We start from the raw sequence: 21,811 nt of genomic DNA on the forward strand, positions 1-21,811 counted from the left end.
AAACACGGGGAGACCCATACTCGCGCGCAGAGAGCCCGTTTAGGTTCAGTTATTGCCATCTGGCGAGTGAAATAACTCGGTGTTGCTATGCAAGTGGGAATGGCGGGGGCGGGCGGGGACAACGGAAAGAGGCAAACGTCTTGGACGACTCGGGTTTCATTTCTGGAAAATTCCGGTCCGCCCCGCGCGAGCGTCGCTCGAAGGGCCACGGCGGGTGGGTCGCGAGGGCACAGGGGGAGGAGCCTCTCGGGCGTGGGCAAAGGGGGAAGGCGGCCAGCGCAAGCGGGAGCGGCAGCCTCGAGCGAGCGAGGGAAAGCTGACAGGGGGGCGGGGCAGGAGGGGCGGGGAGCGCGTGCGCGTGGCGCCGAACTGAATTGCGCGTGACAGGCAGCGGGGCCCCCGAGCGAGAGGGAAGAGGGAGGCTGGGAACTTTCGTTACTCCGCTTGGAGGGAAGCTCAAGCGGCGGCAGCAACCACCGCAGTAGCAGCGCGGGAGGGAAGCGGGCGAGCCATGGACCTGCGGAAGGTGAGCGAGCTGCGGGCCTTCGTCAAACTCTGCAAGGAGAACCCGGCCATCCTGCACAGCGACGACCTGCGCTTCTTCCGCGACTGGGTGGAGGGGTAAGTCGGGGGGGGGGGGAAGCCCCTCATGGGGCGGCGCTGGAGAAGGTGGAGGTGGGGGTAGAGTGGGGTCCTCCGTATCCCCGTTTCTTCCCCTCTCTCTCCCCATCACCCCCGTTTTCAGGTGATGAAAGTGTGCTCCGTTTTCGGACGTTAAGGCTTGTGGGGGGGCTGCTGCTGGGTTTTTGTTTTTGGCGGGAGGGGGTGTCTGGTGGGCGGCGAACCCTGGATCAGGCCTCGATCATAAGAGAGAGGTCGGGCTTGAAAAGCGCGGAGCTGTAGGAGTTGCAGGGACTTGTATGGGGCTGGGAAGGTGGGGAATTCTTCGGAATAATTTATTTGCCTTGCGAAAGGTGCCTGCTTTGGTTTGAGTCTTCAGTCCTTTCCCTGGAATCCGAGGCTGTTTGAGGGACGGATGGCCGGATTTCTGGACGGAAGGCCTAGCCGTGTCATTGGAAACCTGTTCTTCTCGCGTCCAGTTACTCCACTCCCCCCCCCCCTTCTCGGCAAGGAAAGGGTTTCAGGCTGTTACAATTAACATGTGCTCTTTAATCCCATCGGTGTACGAACATTTCTGCTGCACAGAAAACGTTGTTTCGTGCCTGAGGAAAGGATAAGAGAAAGCTTTCAGATCATTATGATAATTACTCAGGTGTTGCACTTTCTTTATCTATCTTATATGTATTTTGATGCTGGAATATTGTCCCCAGTTACTGCACCAGAGCACATTTAGTGAAAAACAAACATCATAATCTACACGCCAAGCACATTTTTGCCTATGCTTTTCTTTCCACCTGGAAGTTCCTTCTTTGTTGAAAAAAGCATGCATTTTGGAGTAGCCTGAAACTGAGTTGCTTAGGAGTGTTATTTCATCTTTAAAAAATACCGACTGTATTTATCAAACGACTTTTTGTGGAAGTGTGTGTAACACAAGCCACAATGCACCTTGGATTGTGCAAATATATTGTTGCATGCCACTCCAGTCTTGGAGCAGGGCGAGATTCCAGGGGTTCCAAGAGCTTACCCAGGGTTTTGTTTCCTTCTGGAGTGAAGCACAGCTGATACTTTAGTGTATTTATGATATATGATTCAGGTAGGTAGCTGTGTTGGTCTGACAGTCGAAACATATAAAAAAAAATAAAAAAATTGTCTGGTAGCACCTTACGAGACCAACTAAGTTTGTTCTTGGTGTAAGCTTTCATGTGCATGCATCTGAAGAAGTGTGCATGCACACAAAAGCTTATACCAAGAACAAACATAGTTGGTCTCTAAGGTGCTACCGGACAATTTTTTTATATGTTTTTATGATATATGGTTTGTTTACACATATATGCAACCTGAACCTACAATGGAGGGGATTCAAACAGAAATCAAACCTTGCTCTGACTCTCTCACCAGCTTGCAGCTTTACTTCTAGGTCACATCATTGCAACTCAGCTCTAAACTCCAGCTTTGTCCTTTTAACTAACAGAGCTGGGGGAGGGGACCCCCCCCAGCCGTTTGCCTTCTCACACAGAACCCCTTCTCTTAATGCCTCATCACCCAGACTTTCACCTCAACACAGGAAGCTAGCCTGGCTTATATTTTAACACTTGCTAGATCCAGGGGTTAGATTAGAAGGATCTCACATAGAGCCTACTTTCTCCCCACCAACTCATAGCAATATGTAACTGTTTTTAGATTTAGTATTCAATTTATGTAAAACTAAGGTAGATAGAGCTGCTTTCATATTGTTGTAAGCATGGTTAAAAACATTTAACTGGATTACTTATTGAAATCTGTACAATAGTAAAATTGGCTGTTAAAATTTTCCAGATGGTTCTCTAATATCCCCTCCATGATTTCAGATCCTGCTTGAAAGCAATCAGTGTTACATTGCCAAGAGCGCCATTTATGCAGCCAACCACATTCTAGCTAAATGAATTAAAAACCATTATGGAGTCCTGTTTCATAGCCCAGGAAAACCCCCTCAAGTAATAATGTTGATGATTCTGTGAAGAAAAGCAGTCTAGCTTTGGCTTCTGCAGAACTTAAAGTATTGTCCCATGACAGTGCAAAAGCTTGCACTTCATTCTGTGGAGGGAGGGGTGTAGAAAGAGTTGTGGCTGAAAGAGCTATGCTTTGGAGGAGTGTAGAAACAAACATGGCTGTGTTTACTCTAAGGTAACCTGTAGCTCTATCTATTAGGTAGTAAGATTTCAGGTTTTCTGCTGGAGTGGTAGAGCTTGTTCATTTGAAATCTCTTTGTGTGTGAAATGCTTTTTATTTTGAATCAAATAGTTGTTTAATAACACAGTCTTGTAGCATTAGGAGGCTTTGCATGCATTGTAATCAGTGGACTCAGGTATGCCTAACTCATACAACGATTGGGTTATAAAAGTATCAGTTAGTTTTTGAATGGTAAAGTCTTCCTAACAAAGTGAGCAGTGAAACTGTAAAACAAATAGGGTGGCCAGAGAATATTAGTAGTTCTTATTTGGTGGTTACTCTTCTGGCTTAATTTTATTTCAGTTAGATTTAACATTTCATATTATTCCTTGAGGAGTGTGTCAGAGATGCTCCTTTCATCTCAGAAGTGTTTCACAGATACTGTAAATGTTTCTGGAAAGCTCACCATTAATTTATTGAAACAGGAAGTGTGATTTCCACACCACCTTTTGATGTACATTCTAGGGCAGGGAGGTCCAACCTTTCAGACCAAGTGGGCTGCAAGAGTACTTGACACGGAACCCGCAGGCCACACCCTGCATTGTTGTGCTGTGGGGGGAGCCCAGAATTTGAGCCCTTCCCAGCCCTGACGCCTCCTTCCCAAAGCCTCACACCTTGTTTACCCAGTTTTGGGAAAGCAGTGCGGGGGGGGGGGTACCAAGATGATGTTGTGGGCCCTCAGAAAAAGTCTCAAAGGCTCCTTGTAGCCCTCAAGTCATGTGTTGGATCAACCAGTTTTAGGGAAATCAGTTGTGGTGCAAAGCACATGCTTTGGGAATCAGAGGTACAGAACAGTGTAGAACAAGCTGAGCACCTGCACCCCTTGCTCTAGGAAAGTTGCTGGGGATAATCTACATTCCACCTCTTTACAGATATATTTTTTCTAGTGTTATTGCTTGTAACCTTTGTACATATCACAGTTCTGACTTGAAAGTATGGGTAAAAATGGAGTGTTTTGTTCAGGGTAATTTCCTTAGTGTTGTGGAATCATACTGCGGCATGTGGAAGTACAGGTTAAATCTAGAAATGCTTAACCTTCCACAGCTTTTTCTTTCTTTCCAAATTTCCTGGATTAGAAGGCAGCAAATGCTAGTTAATTGACATTGCTATGCTTAAAGGGGTTTCAGTTGTTCTACCCTAATAACATAAAATTGTGCTGAAGCATTCCTGAGTAGCAATTCAGAAAAGCAAATGGGACTAATTTTAAGGTAATAGAATTTCTGTTCAGTTATTCTTTAGTCATGAATAAATATTCATTGATAACTGTTACTTAGTGGTTTATACTTTTCATTTATCTTAAACCAAATGTTGTCAAACTCTGTATCTCACCAATCTTTTTCTTTTTTTGAAAAGTATGGGAGGTAAAATACCACCAGCTCCATGCAACACTTCTCAGGAAGGAGCTGCAGAAGGAGCTGCGGAAGGAACACATGAGGTAAGAGAGAGGCGCTTGTTAGGATTATGGCTTTTATGTTTGTACATACAATTCCTAATGTAGGGTGCAATTTGATCTAAAAAAATTGACCTGCATCTCAACTTTGTGCAATAGTATTGATGCTCTCTTATAAATCACAAATGGGGAGTTGCCTGTAGTTCAAGTGGGAGATAACCAGAGCATGCACCGCTCTGGCAAGACATAATGCAGGCAGGTAGGGTCTAGGCTGGCTTACCAGATGGAGCTGATAGACATCTGCCCTGGACACAAGTGTGTCTCTCTCCTTCATGTGTCAACAAGATCATTAGTAATTACTCAGGCTTTCTTTGTGCATACCTAAAGATGCATGTTGGATACTACATCCTTTGTTGATTCCATGATAATCATTTTTGAGTACATAAAGGGCCATTAGCCTATGCAGAAAAATCATTTGGGAAGATATAGTATAATGATTAATTTCCCTTTTATACGAAACCCTTGTTGAGAACCAATTTTACCTGCAACAAAATCTGGGAATTAAACAGGGATATGAACATTGAAGAAGATAAATTGAACAATTTATGGACAAAAGCACTATATAAATCTCTGTCAGCAGCTGAGATACATTTCAGACACTGTGATAAATCAGTATATCACGATATTTAGCTGCTGATATATTATAATGTTGAAAACCAGATATCGCCCAGCCCTAGTCGTGGGTCAGCTAACATGGAGCAAAGGTAAGAGCAGGAGAGTTTGCACATGTCATACACGTTACTTTTTTGGGAGGTAGCTAGAGATGATGCATTTTATCCTCCCTCCACTATCCCCCGAACAGGAGGTCACCCCATTATGTTTGTCGGCTTTTTAAAAGTCTTTATGCCTTCCGAAGTGGTTTGTCATGTGGCAAAGGCTTCTGCTCTTTGGAAAGCAGAAGTCTAAAGTTCCCTTGGGTGTGTAGTTAGTTGCATAGTTCTTTGAATCCTGACAACTGACAGTAGTGGTGCTGATTGCTGTCGGTGATAATCAAACTCTGCTAACAAATACTTCATTGGTCAGATATGCTGCTTTTCTGATGGGGCCCCTTGCCCTATGTTTCAGTGTTACTTATATGTCTCCAGATCTTCCCAGATGAATTGTAAAACAGTAGAAAGTCTGGATTTTCCAGCAGTCTGTAGCAAGCAGAAATAAAATAACCAAAATATCATAATTACATTTTTGAGATATTCACCTTTTAAATTTTAAACTTTCCAGCTAGAAAAACAGTGCAACAGTTCTCCAATTCAGTCCCTGAAAATAATTTATTCTAGAATTGTCTGAACATCCTACAATACCACCCTAAGCAAAGCTTTAAATGAGCATGCCAGTAATTTGATATCCTTTTCATTAGGCGAAAGCAGAAGAAAAGAAGCCCGAGGAACCGCCAAAGCCATCAGAACCTGAGAGTGAAGAGAGTGATGTGGGTGAGTTATTCAGTACTATATTGCATGGTTTTCATGTTGTAGATGCAATGTATTGGCTTCATTTTTCCTATTTAGCGTCTTATGCGGAATAACTAGGATTCTTCTAATTAGTGGTGGTTTTGTTTGCAGAAATTGATAATGAAGGAGTGATTGAACCAGACAGTGATGAACCTCAAGAAATGGGAGATGAAAGTCTTGAGGTAATAAGCTTAATTGAGATTGGAACTGTCTCTCTTTGTAAAACCTCATGTAGCTTTTTCCATCAACCAATCAACATTTCTGGATTGCACAGCATGTAAATTGCTTTACAATATTTAAGAGCTATCTAAACAAATCCATCATGATGCAATCTGTACTAATATATAGGAAACCAATGCAGAATGTGGATTTCAAATTATTCTTTTAATGTTAAGAAAAATAACTGATATCTTAGAAAGATTGTTGTGGCCAAAAGAAAGATGGATCTGGCCATCTCATGTCTGCACATACACTTCTGTATCACATACATGTGCAATACGCCAGGCAGAAGAAATAAAGCAGTCCTGTTGCTTGCGAAATGGAGACAGGGAGCTAGTGGGCTAGCAGGAAAAGCTTGCTGAGCTGGATCAGACCAGCAGACTGTGCACCAGATGTGTTCTGCCATAACTAAAAAGTCACTGATCTAAAGGATGGAAAAATAAATAAAAAGTTAAGACAACTTCAACTCTCCTTCATAGTCTGTGGAGCTTTTTAAAAAGATGAAATTTATTGTTGATAGATATTTTTCTTAATGCCTTTATGTAGTTTTGAAACACATATCCCTCTGCTGAGATTCGGTTGAGTCGTATATTGATACTCTAGACCAGGGGTCAGCAACTTTTTTCAGCTGTGGGCTGGTCCACCGTCCCTCAGACCATGTGGTGGGCCAGACTATATTTTGGAGGGGGGAAATGAACGAATTCCTGTGCCCCACAAAAAACCCAGAGATGCATTTTAAATAAAAGCACACATTCTACTCATGTAAAAACACGCTGATTCCCGGACTGTCCGCAGGCCGGATTGAGAAGGCGATTGGGCCGCATCTGGCCCATGGGCCTTAGGTTGCCTACCCCTGATCTAGACCTTTTGAAATTTCTAGAATTAAGAATGCTTTCCAAATACTTTGTGTGAATTTGAGTCACTTTGTTTCTCTCTCCTTTAGGTAACGGAAGAGATGATGGACCAGGCGAATGAAAAAAAGATGGAAGCTATTAATGCACTAGGTGAAGGTGAGTTCTTTATAAGGAAAATTAATTGCCTGACAAGCTTTTTAGAGGTAAACAAAATATGTAATCTAGTATACTTCTATTTTATAGGGTGGATTGTGGAGTTTCTTAATTCCCACAGTGTTAAGAGAACAGTAATCAGAAGTTGTTCTTTTCAATAAGTACATAATTCAAACAAAAGTATGTTCCAAATTCACCATAACTTCGATTCAGACAGTGCAGTGAATGACTGTCTTTAAAATACAGTGGTACCTCGGGTTAAGTACTTAATTTGTTCTGAGGTCCGTTCTTAACCTGAAACCGTTCTTAACCTGAAGCACCACTTTAGCTAATGGGACCTGCCGCTGTGCCGCTGGAGCACGATTTCTGTTCTTATTCTGAAGCAGAGTTCTTAACCCAAGGTACTATTTCTGGGTTAGCGGAGTCTGTAACCTGAAGCGTATGTAACCTGAGGTACCACTGTAATTTCATTTCCCATCTGATCCAGAAAAAGAATAATTTTATTTAAAATGCTTGAGACTAAACATCTTGTCTTGACACCTAAAATATGATGTTATAGCCACTAGACTATGGGTAGGCAAACTAAGGCCCGGGGGCCGGATCCCGCTCAAATTGCCTTCTTAATTCTGCCCGCGGATGGTCCGGGAATCAGTGTCCTTTTATTTAAAATGCATCTCTGGGTTATTTGTGCGGCCTGCCTGGTATTTTTACAGGAGTGGAATGTGTGCTTTTATTTAAAATGCATCTCTGGGTTATTTGTGGGGCATAGGAATTCGTTCACCCCCCCTCAAAATATAGTCTGGCCCCACATAAGGTCTGAGGGATGGTGGACCGGCCCCCTGCTGAAAAAGTTTGCTGACCCCTGCTGACTAGACAAGCTTTCTGGGGAGAGGAATTCAGTAACCAGGATGTCAGAAGCATTGCCTACCACTTGATTGCTCATGGTGGTGAAACTCTGAGAAAGGCTTCTCTGTCAACCTGCATGGGAAGATCTCAGCTCCCATGTAGGTTTGACAGAGAAGAAGTAGTCCTTAAGGGACCAGTGTTTCAAGCTGTAAAAGGCATTAAAGCAAGGTTAAAGAGAAATCTTCTTTATGTTATGGGCCACTGACCTGCAGGTAAAAAAAACTGAAGGGCCAGGCAAATTGCCTCTCACTCATCAGGCTCCCCTCCCATGCAGATCCTACCAAGGTGTGTGTATGTGTGTGTGTCTGCCTCACTCTCACACACTATTTTTCTCTCCCCACCCCCAAGAGGCAAGGGAGGAAGCGCATGTTGTTGGGCTCCGTTGCCTAAATGCAATCCATATACATTTCACATAGTCATTCCATGGAGATACCACCGTTGATGGTATCAAAAGATGCTGAGAGAACTAGGGATATCAAAAGGGTCGTATTCCTCTTCTCTTGGCACTGGTTATCACATAGGGTGGCCAATGCAGTTTCTACAACAAAACAGGACTTGGAACCAAGTTAAATTTGTCTAGAAAATCCTACGAATACCTGGGGTTGCACAGCTGCAAACCACTTGAGTGCCTTGTCCCAAAAGAGGATGTTTGCAACTTGCCAATGAGACAAGACTGATGGCCCTATGTACCATTTCCTTTATTCCATATGTCCAGTACTCCCAATTAAGACAAGTATATAATGTAGATGTTTTCTTTGGGGGTACAATTGAAGCTTTATTTATATTTCCAGGTGAACTTCAGAAAGCCATTGATTTGTTCACAGAAGCCATCAAGTTGAATCCACAACTGGCTATCTTGTATGCCAAACGAGCCAGGTGAGACTTTAAATTTAAAAACGAGTGCATTAGAGGATGCCAAACTACATATACCCAAATACAGCTTAAAGGTAAAGGTAAAGGTACCCCTGCCCGCACGGGCCAGTCTTGACAGACTCAAGGGTTGTGCACTCATCTCACTCTAGAGGCCGGGAGCCAGCGCTGTCCGCAGACACTTCTGGGTCATGTGGCGAGCGTGACGAAGCTGCTCTGGCGAACCGGCACCAGAGCCGCACACAGAAACGCCGTTTACCTTCCTGCTATAAAGCGGTACCTATTTATCTACTTGCACTTGAGGGTGCTTTCGAACTGCTAGGTTGGCAGGAGCTGGGACCGAACGACGGGAGCTCACCCCGCCGCGGGGATTCGAACCGCCGACCATACGATCGGCAAGCCCTAGGCGCTGAGGTTTTACCCATAGCGCCACCCGCGTCCCTCAAATACAGCTTAGTCTAGACTAATTAACTCCAGAATTCTCTTGCTAAATGAATTGTTAGTAAAATGTACATATTGTACAAAATGTGACAATATGCCTTGACCTGGCTGCAAAAGAACTGTTAAGCCTCTTGTGCCTCTTTGTTAAATCTATTTTGATAAGCTCCTTTGCAAGCCAACATACAGTCTCTGACATTTTGAGGTGCTGTTATTCACCTGAAAAGTCCTGTTGGTGGTTGTGGAAATATTTACCAGACGGTCTGTAGACTAATAAGTGTAAATGTCAGTTTTCTAAATTGCTATGTGCTCATGGTTGTCTTTTCTTCTAATGACCCTGTTCCATGTTCTCCTTCCCATATACCTCTTCTCTTTCCCTTGTCCTTAATGCTACCATACCTGTATACATAAAATCAGATTACATAATGACTTTATGAAAAAGCAAGCATTTTTATTTTTCTTAGCACACTTGGACATAATTTAGATGTCATATTCCTAATTTTGATTTTTGTCCGAGTAAGACAGAGTAAGTATGTGTATTTATTAAAGGACTTAGCTAAATTAAATTGGAGGTTGAGATCCTGCTTAATGTTGCTTCATAGAAGTCACTGTCAGATAAAAATTGAAGCAATAGGTGATTGATGCCATTAATACCAATCTTAGAAAAAGAAAAGTGTATAAGCCATTAAACCACATTATTATTGAATTTTTTAAAATTAGCATTAAAAGCTCAACATACGTGTTAGAAGAGGATGTATCCAAATTACTGAAGCAGCTTGCAGTTTTTGGAACGGTGGAAGGGAAAAAATATGATTAGGCATTACTGTCATGTAACTTGTAGCAGAACTCCATTCTGAGTACCCAAAAATGTGCAGCTGATAGTTCCTTAAACATATTTGATTTCCTTGTTGTCGACAGTGTCTTTGTGAAAATGCAGAAGCCAAATGCTGCCATCAGAGATTGTGATAGAGCTATTCAGATTAACCCTGATTCAGCACAGCCTTACAAATGGCGAGGGAAAGCCCACAGGTAAAGAAACTAACCTCTCTTTACATTGTACTCCTCTGATTAATGAAGATACAAACTTTCCGGTCTGGTTTGCTGTATAGCATAAACATAATCCAGTTGCGTAGCTGGTATTTTTTATTAATTCAACTTGTGTCTGTTTTTATAATTGTAAATTGTTGCAATCTGCCCCAAGACCTTATTGTGAAGGGTAGGTAAGATAATCTTAACCATATATAAATGCACATATTTGTACTGTTCTGCTACCATGGTAGATTCTCCTTTGCTTCTTCAATGTAAAACTTGGAATTAAGGGACAGTTTGGATTTGCAAAAATACAAGTACGGTGGTACCTCTGGATGCGAACGGGATCCGTTCCGGAGCCCCATTCACATCCTGAGCAGAACACAACCTGCGTCTGCGCGGGTCGTGATTCGCCGCTTCTGCACATGCGTGTGACGTCATTTTGAGCGTCTGCACATGTGCGAGCAGCGAAACCCGGAAGTAACCCATTCCGTTACCTCCAGGTTGCCACGGGACGCAACCTGAAAAGATTTAACCCAAAGCGACTTTAACCCGAGGTATGACTGTACCATAATAATGAAATAGAAAGTTTCTGTGTGGTTTTCAAGCTGTGCATATCTATGGGTTTTCTTGTAGCCCAAGAATGACGAACATGCGGCCCTCTGGATGTTTTTGGACTCAAAACCCCCAAAATCCCCAGCCAGCATGATCAGTGTTCAGGGATGGTGGGAGTTGTGGTCTTCAGAAGTTGTTGCGCTAAAGGATGCCCACCCCTATTTTATGCCATGGGTTAAATCTGATTTTAAAATGTCTTGAATCTTGTCATTGCCAGGCTGTTGGGTCACTGGGAGGAGTCTGCACATGACCTGGCATTAGCCTGTAAACTGGATTATGATGAAGATGCTAGTGCCATGCTGAAGGAAGTGCAGCCCAGAGTGAGTGACAACAGGAATACATATTTATTTTCTTACATTTTCTATCCTGGCTTTCTTTTTTTGTGGACCTGAACACAGTGTATATGTGATTCCCCAGAGCTCCTTAGCTTGAACAGAGTGGTGGCCTCATGTGCCTTCAGGCTGTACCTTGGGACATCAATAATTTATTGCCTTGTTCATGGTTTGTCTTCTGTGGTGTTAGGCAGAACTTATTTCAGAAATTGGTGTCTGTTGGAATTATGCATGGCCTCATAGTTCAAAACTAAGGATGCTGTGGTCCCATCCTCTACCTTCCAGACGATTGCTGGAAGTAGACAAGTTTGCCATGTGTCCACTGCATGTCTCTGAGTAAGCTCCTATAACATCTGAAGGGGAAATGTGTGTGTATGATATGGGCATGTGTTCCCAATATTTGTGGGAAAGGAACAGTGGGAAAACTGTAGATACATCTGCTGCATAAAATGTGGCTCATCCAAGATCAGTGCATGGGCTAGAACGCAATATTATTTTTTTTACTGATTTGCAGCATTGCCGCATGGGAGTGCTGTCAGCTGTGATTACAAACAGTTCAAAAAATTCTTAGCTTCAGCCTTGTCTCTAGAGAATCACTCCTTGTTTTTGCAAGCTGGCCTATATATTCAAATAATATTTCTGAATAATTATTTAACTGTACTGTTTCATCTGGTCTGGCATTCTGTAGATCATATGTGGAGACCTTTGGCCCTCCAGATCTTGAACTAAACTCCCATCTTCCTGACCATTGGCCATTCTTGCCAGGGGTGAAGGAAGTCTTAGTTCAGCAGTGTCCATAGGGCCAAATGTTTGCCCTTCCTATTGTAAGTTTAGGATTGACATTAGCAAGGGATAAATCTTAACCTTGTACAAAAGGAAGACCCATCAAGTAGGTCATAAATTTTGATATCTCATAATCATGTGTATAATTTAACATTTCTGAAGCTTTGATGTGAAAGCCTGGCTTCTGCTTCCTCTCCCTGCCAATGTGTATCTGGAGCTGCTCTCTCCACTGTATTATTTCCCACAGATAGAATGAAAATTTGATTCAACAAGCCTAAGCCTTCCACATACTCTTTACTTCATTGACAACTCCTAAAGAATGGCATACGTCTCCCCTTCTCCATGGCTTTTATGCATGAAAAGAAGAGAAGGCATTTCAGGGTTGTAGGAAATGCCTCTGCTCTGTCCATACTTATTGTTACAGTCTCCATGTCTACTGCTTTATTGTTTGCCACATGAAGAGGAGTGGGGATGTTTAGGAAATGCCTGTTGTTGCTAGGTGGGCAGGACCAACTCCTGTGAAGACGCCTTAGGGCAGTTCCCTCCTCCCACTCATTGAAACTGCAGCACAGAGAATAATAATAAAAACATGAGCAACTAATTGAAACAGTATAATTTCACAAGACAGAGGACCAAGTAAGATAGGCTAGTCTCAGCCACAGGGATTGAAATTAGCAGGGTGCCAGGCGCATTTCACGCCCAAAGATTCTCCATTTGCAAAAAGCTCAAAAGATCTGGGTGCCATTTTTTGTGCCTGGATGATACTCAAGGATTTCTGAAATGTATATGCTTTGAAGCCTCGAAGTATATGTCAGGGATAGCCAAAATGTTAATAAGGAGTTTAACAGTAAAGAGTAGGGTGTGGTGTACCAATATTTTTGTTGTAAGCACCAAATGAAACATGTATTAACAATTTCTGTTAAAATGTGATATTAACAATGTGTCACTTATGTGATTTGTGTATTAGTTCATGTGTATCAAAATAATAACTAAACTGTGTTGCCAAAATTTGGCTCCTAGCTTTTCTATCCCAGTTTCTAGCACTGCTGAGCCAGGGCAGACTTAGAATCCTAGAATTGTAGAGTTAGAAGCACGAGGGTCATCTAGTCCAACTGCCTTCAATGCAGGACTCATTTGCCCAAAGTCAGGCTTGAACCCATGATCCTGAGATTAAGAGTCTCATTCTCTGCTGACTAGGCTATAGTTGAGACTTGACCTAGTTGGGAGCCTACTACTGAAAGTCTCTTTAAAGTTTTTGATAAAAGATGCAGAAAGGTGTCCTTTATAATATCTGGAGAAGCATCTGGAAGCTGAAACCTATGAAAAATAGTGTAATGGCTTCTTTAAGTAGCAGTGTTATGGATACTAGGAGCTTTTGCTGCCAAATACTGATGACAACTGAAGGCATGTTTTTTTCAATACATCATGTTTTGAGAAGCCTAGTTGATACCACTGACCCAAAATGTGATATCCCTAGAGCCTAAAGTTTTGTATGCCAAGTGTGTAGTATACTCCCTGGTATTTTACATTTTGAACATTGGTTTTAGCATTTCTGGCTTCTAAATATGCTATGTTGTCTAGATCAAGGGTGGCAAATTTGCAGGCTAGCCTTGGCCTGCCAAGCCATTTCTGGTGACCTACCACCCCTCGGGAAAATTGACTTATCTCCTCCATCCACAGGAGTGCCTGTTCACCAGTTAACATGGTTCTATTGCTAAGGGGTCAAGCACTGCAGAAAGAGGAAGGTTGGTCAATTCTCTCCACCACAATGCTGGGTTAGGAGAGGATCCTAACCCATTGTGGCCCTGAGGCTGAAAAATGTTAAGACACTCCATTATTGATTAAGACTTTTTAAGTGGCAGTCTGCATCCTTTAGCTTGGCTTGGCCAGAACACTATAAGCAATCCTCTCAAAATATTTTTACACATGAGTTGTAGTATAAACTCCTAGATAGGTTTCCAGACTTTCAAAGCCTGGATAATTGTTTTCACTATGTTCACTCATACCATCAGCAACTTCAGGCTGCAAGTTTTGCCCTCTTGTGAAATACTGACTTCATATCCTGTGGGACCCAGCAACATATTGAATCTTAAGTTGCCTGTTGAAGAGAAGGTATGTGTCTTAAATATCTAATTTTCAGTACTAGAAAAGAATTGGCAGAGTACCAAAACAATTAAAACTAGTTGAGGTAGGTAAAGTGCTAAGATGGTATTTTAAAGATGCTCTGGATTCATATGACCAATACCCACCCTCTGTGCTTCAGGCTCAGAAGATTGCGGAACACAGAAGAAAATATGAACGAAAGCGTGAAGAAAAAGAAATCAGGGAAAGGATGGAAAGAGTAAAGAAAGCTCGAGAGGAACATGAGAGAGCTCAAAGGGTGAGAGCTTAATAAAGCATGTACAACAGGAAAATAACCCAGCATAACTCCCAAAAATGTGCATGGAAATAGGCTAAAAAAGGGGCACTTCTACAGTTTCAAATGCTAACCTATATTTTAGAATGTCTGTCTTTAACTGAGTCTGTATTTCGTTGCAGAGAACTTCAAAATGATAACTAGTTTTTGTACAGGTAACTCACATCTTACATTATTATACGTACTTAACATGATCACGGCTTTATGCACATCACCAATTTTCTTTTTAATTTTTTTTTAAAAATACCATGAAAATGTGATGCACGGGGTGGAAAAGGGGTGGCTGAGCAGGAAGAAACTGCAAAAGATCCCGGTAGTCTTTGTGAAAGTGTTTGAGTGTGGTTGAAGAGTCTGCAGAGTGTGAAGAGAAGGCAGAGGAGGTAGCAGAGAGTTAGAGTGGCTGATTGGTGGAGACCAAAGAGACTTGTGGAGAAGTTTGGAGAGACATTGGGGGAGGTTGGAGTGTGGAAGAAGCAGTTGGAGAGGGAGATTGAAGGAGGTTGGAGAGACATCACAGGAGTTTGGAAGAGGTGGTTGGAAGAGGTCTGAAGGACTTGTGGAGGGGCTTGGAGAGACATTGGAGGAGACTTGGAGGATTGTGGATGAGGTGGTTAGAGCTGCAGAATGGCCGCAAAACACAAGGCATCCTCATTATCATCAGCTGCTGAGAAACGAAAGAATAAGTGAAGGATGGTTCCCACACTGGAAAAGAAGTTGGCTGTGCTGAGCTGCTTGAGAGCTGGCATGTCTGTGTGTGCTGTGGCACACAAATATGGCCGGAATGAGTACAGCATCCATGCCATCAAGATGCATGAAAATGAGGTCCATGGAGGAGTGGCAGTAAGTGCATTCCTGGCTGCAAAGGTGACCAGCCAAGTGCAAGACATGGCTTTGGTGAAGACAAAGAAGGCACTGAACTTGTGGCTGGAAGACAAGAACCAGAAACATGTTGCTATGGGTGGCAGCTTCTCGTGCCACAAATCTCTCAGCCTCTGTGGCCACAGTAAACTTTCCACTACAGTTGGGAATCAGCAAGGAATTTAAAGCCAACTCAGGTTGCCTTAAGAGCTTTAAGATCTGTTTCAACCTGAAGAATGTCCAGGCAATAAGGCAGGCTTCATCTGCAGACAAAGAGAATGTGAAAACATACCCTGCACAATCAAAGTAGCTGCTGGACAAGTCCTGTCTTCCAGAGCAAGTCTTCACTTTAGATGAGACAGGACTTCTCTGGAAGAAAATACCTGAGCAGACTTGCATTGCCAAAGCTGAAAAGCAAACCCCTGGCTTCAAAGCTGGAAAGGATAGAGTAGCTGTGCTGCTCTGTAGCTATTCAGCTGGACGCTTAATAAAGCCGTGCTTGCTGTACATGTCTCAAAACCCCTGTGCAAAAGGCAAGGAGAAGAATCTACTTCCTGTATTTTGGTAATTTTGGTATTTTGGTAATCCAATGAAAAGGCCTGGGTGACATCATCATTTCTAGACTGCCTCCATAACTGCTTCTTTCCAGAGGTGAGACAGTTCCTCAGAGAGAAACAACTGTGGTTTAAAGTGATAATGCTTATGGACAATGCTGGGCATTGAAGGACTCTGCTTCACACACAGCAAGGTAGCCCGCCCCCCCCCCCTGCATAGGACATCCCTCATCTAGCCTCTGCATCAAGGTGTGATCCACTGCTCCAAGACTACTCACACGAAGCTCATCACCTGGATTATCAATGCAATGGATGCTGATCCAGCTCTTGACTCCACGGTATGCTGGATGTCCTTCAGCGTTACCCATTGCGTCACCCATTGTGGATGCAGTCAAGCCTGAAACAGTGAATGCATGCTGGTGGAACTTGTGGAAGGAATGTGTGCATGATTTCAAGAGATTTTCAAGCACGGTCACTGAGGTGGAGGGCATTGTGCAGATGGCTAGGCAAGTAGGTGGTGGTGGCTTTGTTGGCCTCATCCAGGAAGAAGTAGAAGAACTAATTGAGGGCCAACAGGTATTGACTGCTGAATAGCTAGAGAGAAACTGGTCAGATCAAGTTTAGAATGTGAGGATGAGGATGGAGAGCAAGTTGGAACCTGCAGAAATTTTCTCAACTCTTCCAAGTCATAAAGCACACAAATGATCTGATTGCAGAGTTTGACCCCCTCATGGAACTCAGCCTCAAGATCATCTGTGGGATTACAGACACTGAGACCATGCAAGGAAATGTTTGATGCATTCAAGAGACAATAGTGGCAATTGTGCTCATGCAATCCACCCCTAGATCTGAACCGCAGCCGAGCACTTCTTCTGGCTATCTGGCAACCCCCCATTTCCTCATATCATCCCCTAAAGCATCATTTAGCAAGGAAGAGGAGGAAGACTTAAGAGCCTTATTTGTCACCCACTGATGAGTGCAGTGATTTATTTATTTTTACAGTTTTCTAGGGGTTGTTATGGCTTTGCGCTGCTTATATGTGCAATTGCCAAGAACATAACCCCTGCTGCGTAAGATGTGAGTTACCTGTAGTTTGAAGCCCAGTGCTATAGACACTGAGGGAGCAGCAACAAACTTGAGCATTAAAATAAATATCACAACTATTTTCTTTTCAAAACTCACTCTTCCAGGGGCCTAGAAATTCAGCATTATCCTGGAGTGAAGCAGTAGTGCAGAACCTAAGAGCATGTAGGGTCTATATAGTAGGCTTTGGATCCAGTTGTAATAGCCTTCTCAGCTTTCTATATCTAAGCTTGATTAGTTGGAGAGCATGTGAAGTTTTCTCATGATTTATTGATTGCAGGAGGAAGAGGCTCGACGACAAACGGGAGGACCTCCGTTTAGTGGCTTCCCAGGTGGTTTCCCAGGTATGTGTTCATTTCAAAGCATGAATAGCAACAGAGAGATGGTAACTTAATGGATCTGGGTCATAGCATTTTGTTTAACTTGCTACTGGGGCAAAAGAAAAGTTTTACTTATGTAAGTTTGGTTTTTCTAAGCAAGAGGGAAAGTTGTTTGGCTGTTGGAAGGGAATATCTGTATGTGAAGGGAACACATAACTACTCATAGGAACAAACACTCACTGTAGTGGCCTAGGAGACCATGAAAGTGACTTGGGGGCTGGAAAAGAGGGAGATGTTACTGAGGCCTGAAGAGCCTCACCCATATCATCCTGCCCCCCCACACTCTCACTCCTTTCTGAAAGAAAAGAGAAAGCCTTTCTGGACATGGCATGCCATCTGTAAGCACATGGCAGCCATCTGTGTAGGCACATCCCCAGAAAGGCTCACCTCACTGCTTTTAGGGACCAGAGAACCTCTTTTTATTCTTTTTCTATTTTAGGCATTTTACGGTCTTAACTGCTTGCTGTGTTTAAACTGCGGGTTGTTTTTTATGTGGTTGATTGTTTCTTAATCCTTTAATTTTATGAACCGCCCTGGAACCAAATCTAATGAAGGGTGGTAGATAAACAAACTTGCTAATAGCAAATCTTAGAAATCATGTACACTGCAGAATTGCTTGCCCATACAGCCTCCTCTCTTGTGTTTTGCTTTATTGGTAAGATCGTATAGAGTATGTACAACTTGCTGTGCTGCAGTAATCCTTCACATACAATTTGCTAAAGAGGCCATGATAATACATTCCTCTGTTTATGATAAGACAAAGCCTTGAGGTAGCATAACTATTTCACAGGTAACCTCCAGCTGAAAGCAACCATATTTGGACCCGGAAGATTAAGTGGGTATAGGAGTGGGTATTGGAACACAGGATAAAGTCTTGACCTTTGTTCAAGAAAAGTTTTAGTTCCCTTGCTCTCCTGGCTATAGGAGGCTTCCAAAGAATGGTAATATGTAAGGATGTAACACACATGTGAAAGCAGGGTATGCTTTGCTGCAGGGTTTGTACCCACAGGTGCCACGGAGCCCCCAAAGGCCTTCATTGGCACCTGCAGGCATCATGCTGCCTGTGAGAGCTGGGTTGGTTTCCCTTGATATTGGGGCGGGGGGGAGGCGGGCTGTAGAGGATTTTTAATGGCAGAGCAGTTGCTTCAGCTGGAAAGGCTGCTTCCTTGCATTCTGGTTGGTTTGGCAGGATGTTTGAGCGGCGGGTTAGGAAGTGGCAGGGATGGCCCATCCTGTTTGCTTGTTGCCCACCAGCTATGTGGAACTGGCAGCAGGCACGTGTTGCTTGTTCACCCCATGTAGGGGCTCCATTTGTGTGTGTGATTAAGATACACTTTGGAGATGGAGAAGAGGTATGTGTGACAGAGAAGGAAGCAGAGGTATGTATGTGGTGCAGTCTGTAAGGGTGGGAGGGCAGGAAGTACGAATGTGTGGTCTCAGAAAGAAAAATGGGTGCACTTGGACAGAGAGAGAGGGAGAGAGAGTTGTGTTTGAGTGGGAGTACATGGCATATGTGTGTATGAGAGAGATTTATGTGTATATGTGGTCTATTTGGGTGCTCTGTGCATGCACATGCATAAAAGTGTGTGTGTGACCACTTTGGATATTTTTCCTTGAACTGCGGAATGCTCCCCATTACTAGACAGCAACATCACTGGTTTGTGCATGGGTATTCAGTATAGTGTGCAATCAGATCTAGCAGGACATAGCTGACTTCCCATGGTAAGCATGAGATTGTCCAGGGGTTTGGGGAGAAAGCAGCAATGACTGTACTCACTCTATTTTTTTTGTTATGCCACACCTCTCATGACAACCATTTTGCATTATGCCACACACCCTATGGTAGCCATTTTGTGACTAGCATCCATAACACTTTCTCAAAATGTGCCCTCCTCTGGTCCAGAAAGATTGTTGATCCCTGCTCCAAGTCTATGCTTTACATTTTCAGGTAATTTTCCTGGTGGCATGCCTGGCGGTATGCCTGGTGGCATGCCTGGAATGGGGGGCATGCCTGGTCTCAATGAAATTCTCAGTGACCCTGAAGTTCTTGCAGCCATGCAGGTGAGAACATAGAACAAGTAAAACAATGATGATTGAGAGATTTATGGAGCCCTGATTCTTCATATGAGTTGTGCTTGTTCTCTAAGGACCTTCCCCCAAATAGTTGATTATTCCAACATTTATTTATTTTCAGTCATTTTTATTCTGCTTTAAAAATGCCCTCAGGGTAACATGTGGCCTTTGTAACAAATGACACCTCTTAACAAGAGGAATCTTAACTGCAAGAAATACCACTTGATGTGGCTAAACAGCCTATCAATACAATTTTTATATAATTGTTTATATATATTTTATATTAATTTTTATATAATTGTTTTTATATATTTTTATATTAATTTTATATATTTTTAAAACAATTATATATAATTATATAATTGTTCTCAAGGCTGATGGGGGTCTTGTCATCTGGACAGCCCAGCACCTCCATATATACTTGCCGAGGTTTGCATCCCGGTGAGGTCACTTCAGTGCTGCTAACACAGAGGTTTGACTTCAGCTCCAGAGATGCACTCCATTGTCTCTCAAGACAGATGGATGCCAACAACAACTAGCATATAGTTGATTTTATATTGTAATGTGGCCTTAACATGGATATGAAAACCCACTTAATTTCATACAACAGTACAAGCCATTTCCCCCCTTTTTGTTTTACAGGATCCAGAAGTCATGGCAGCTTTCCAGGATGTTGCACAGAACCCAGCAAACATGTCAAAGTACCAGAATAACCCCAAAGTCATGAATCTCATTGGCAAACTATCAGCCAAATTTGGAAATCAACCCTAAAATCCCCTTCCATTGCAAGAGGTGGGGGATGTTGCAATAACACAAACCATTGTACCTATAATTCTCAGAAGAGAATTAGGGTGCTCTGGGTAGAATCCCTTTTCCTCCTCCCTCCATGCTTCAGAAATGGCAGTCACTTTGATTGTATTCAGGTTTTATTTCAAAAAAATACATTTCCCCCTCTCAGCACCTTTGCCCAGGAGTTTGTCTTACTCAACAGTAGTGCAGTTTCTTTTAAATTTTTATTAATTGTAATCTTCCAGTAGATTGTACCAAAATGTGTTGGGTGGGTGGGGGGCTATTTTCGGAGGGGCAGGTTTTTGTTTTTTTTAAAGTAATAGTGTGGGTTTCTGCTTCCCAGTAACTGAACTCCTTTGTGAGAGCTTGTAACAATTCTTAAGTTCTAACATAAGTGAGGATCAGTATTTTTTATTTTAACTGGAAGAAATAATACACAATTAATATTCTTTTTTATATATTCACAAGGGTGACTTAAATAGTTGCAAACAGATTCTTCACAGATCAGATCCCTGCAGCAGTGGGTTAGGCTTTTAATATGTTGGTACAAATGCTGTTGAGGCTGGACTACTTATACAATCAATGTTGAGCCAATTAACTTGTTAATTGTCTCTGTCAAGTTGTGTAGGGGGCAAATGTTTTTATTAACATTAGTCAGCTGAATAACTTCAAAAGGTAGGAGCCTTTCTGTAACTATTGAACATTATTCTTGGTTTAATTTCCTAATATTGTAGGAGGAAAACAAATTGGTTGTATTCATTTTTTAAATAATTCAGAATGAATATATACAGCATAGATCTTAAGATTGGTAAAGTTCTGGATTCTCATTTCATGGAAGCTCTAATGAACTTACATATCTTTTGCAGCTGAGTACTTCCCTATTTCCATATATCCTAGTTCAGAGTATCAAATACTGATTTTTATAGGGTGGGGGGTTGTTTGTCATACTATCACATTGATACTTGTGGAGCTTGAGTTGAAAGGAAGAGAAGGAAGACCTTTGTTGGAATGGCAAATATTCAGTATAATTACAGCATGTGTATTCATTGGACACTTTGCTGAAATGTTCATTGATAACTAATACAATTAAATCTGTTATTTTCTCTCTACTAAAATTTTGATTCCCGCTCTTAATGTTGGAAACCTTGTTATAATTACGTCTTGGTCTCTTCTAGGGCTTTTGAATGTTTCCTGTTCTGTGCTCTTGTAATTTTGTCTGAACCCATAAGTGATGTATGCTTTCTGTTTGTTTAAATCTGAACAGATTTAGGAACCCACTTCTAAAAATAAACTCCAGAAAGTTTTTTTCTTCTTCATACAATAATAATCTCATTGAATGAAAAAATATGAATCCATTTTTGCTTAAGAATTAGTTCTGAAAATACTTCTAGTTGCCTTTAAAAACAATAAAGACTGGTTTTGAATAATCTTTTTTGTTAATTATTGCATAAGTGGTGCTTATATATGCCTTAAAACAAATTCATGGGAAGCTATTCCAGGTTTTAAGTTGGAGGGGTTATTACCCCTCTATTATTGTCCATGCTGGGTTGCTCAACCATTGCTACTGTGTCTTTTCTTTTAGCAGATCAAGATGATCAGGTGACAGCAAAAACTGCAAGGTTTTTAGCGGAGGCAATTAGAATAAGATGTAAACCCCCCAAAATGTATTTTCTATAGTTAAGTTTTTACCTCTATCTTCAGTAATAATAATAATAATAATAATAATAATAATAAT

At 42.2% G+C, this 21,811-nt stretch overlaps 1 protein-coding gene across 1 annotated transcript; it reads left to right on the plus strand.

Moving 5' to 3' along the window:
- The first annotated feature begins 461 nt into the window (after positions 1–461).
- Positions 462–21,503, plus strand: ST13 (ST13 Hsp70 interacting protein). The gene is made up of 12 exons (XM_053407328.1): positions 462–621; positions 4,183–4,264; positions 5,634–5,706; positions 5,836–5,906; positions 6,887–6,953; positions 8,648–8,732; positions 10,083–10,193; positions 11,026–11,128; positions 14,187–14,303; positions 17,115–17,178; positions 19,163–19,275; positions 19,930–21,503. Exons 1-12 carry the CDS (start codon positions 512–514, stop codon positions 20,056–20,058), a joined length of 1,125 nt encoding a protein of 374 aa, XP_053263303.1. The 5' UTR covers positions 462–511; the 3' UTR covers positions 20,059–21,503.
- The last annotated feature ends 308 nt before the right edge of the window (positions 21,504–21,811 follow it).

Source organism: Podarcis raffonei, chromosome 10 (genome assembly GCF_027172205.1).
Source record: "Podarcis raffonei isolate rPodRaf1 chromosome 10, rPodRaf1.pri, whole genome shotgun sequence".
In the NCBI taxonomy this organism is placed as follows: Eukaryota; Metazoa; Chordata; class Lepidosauria; order Squamata; family Lacertidae; genus Podarcis; species Podarcis raffonei.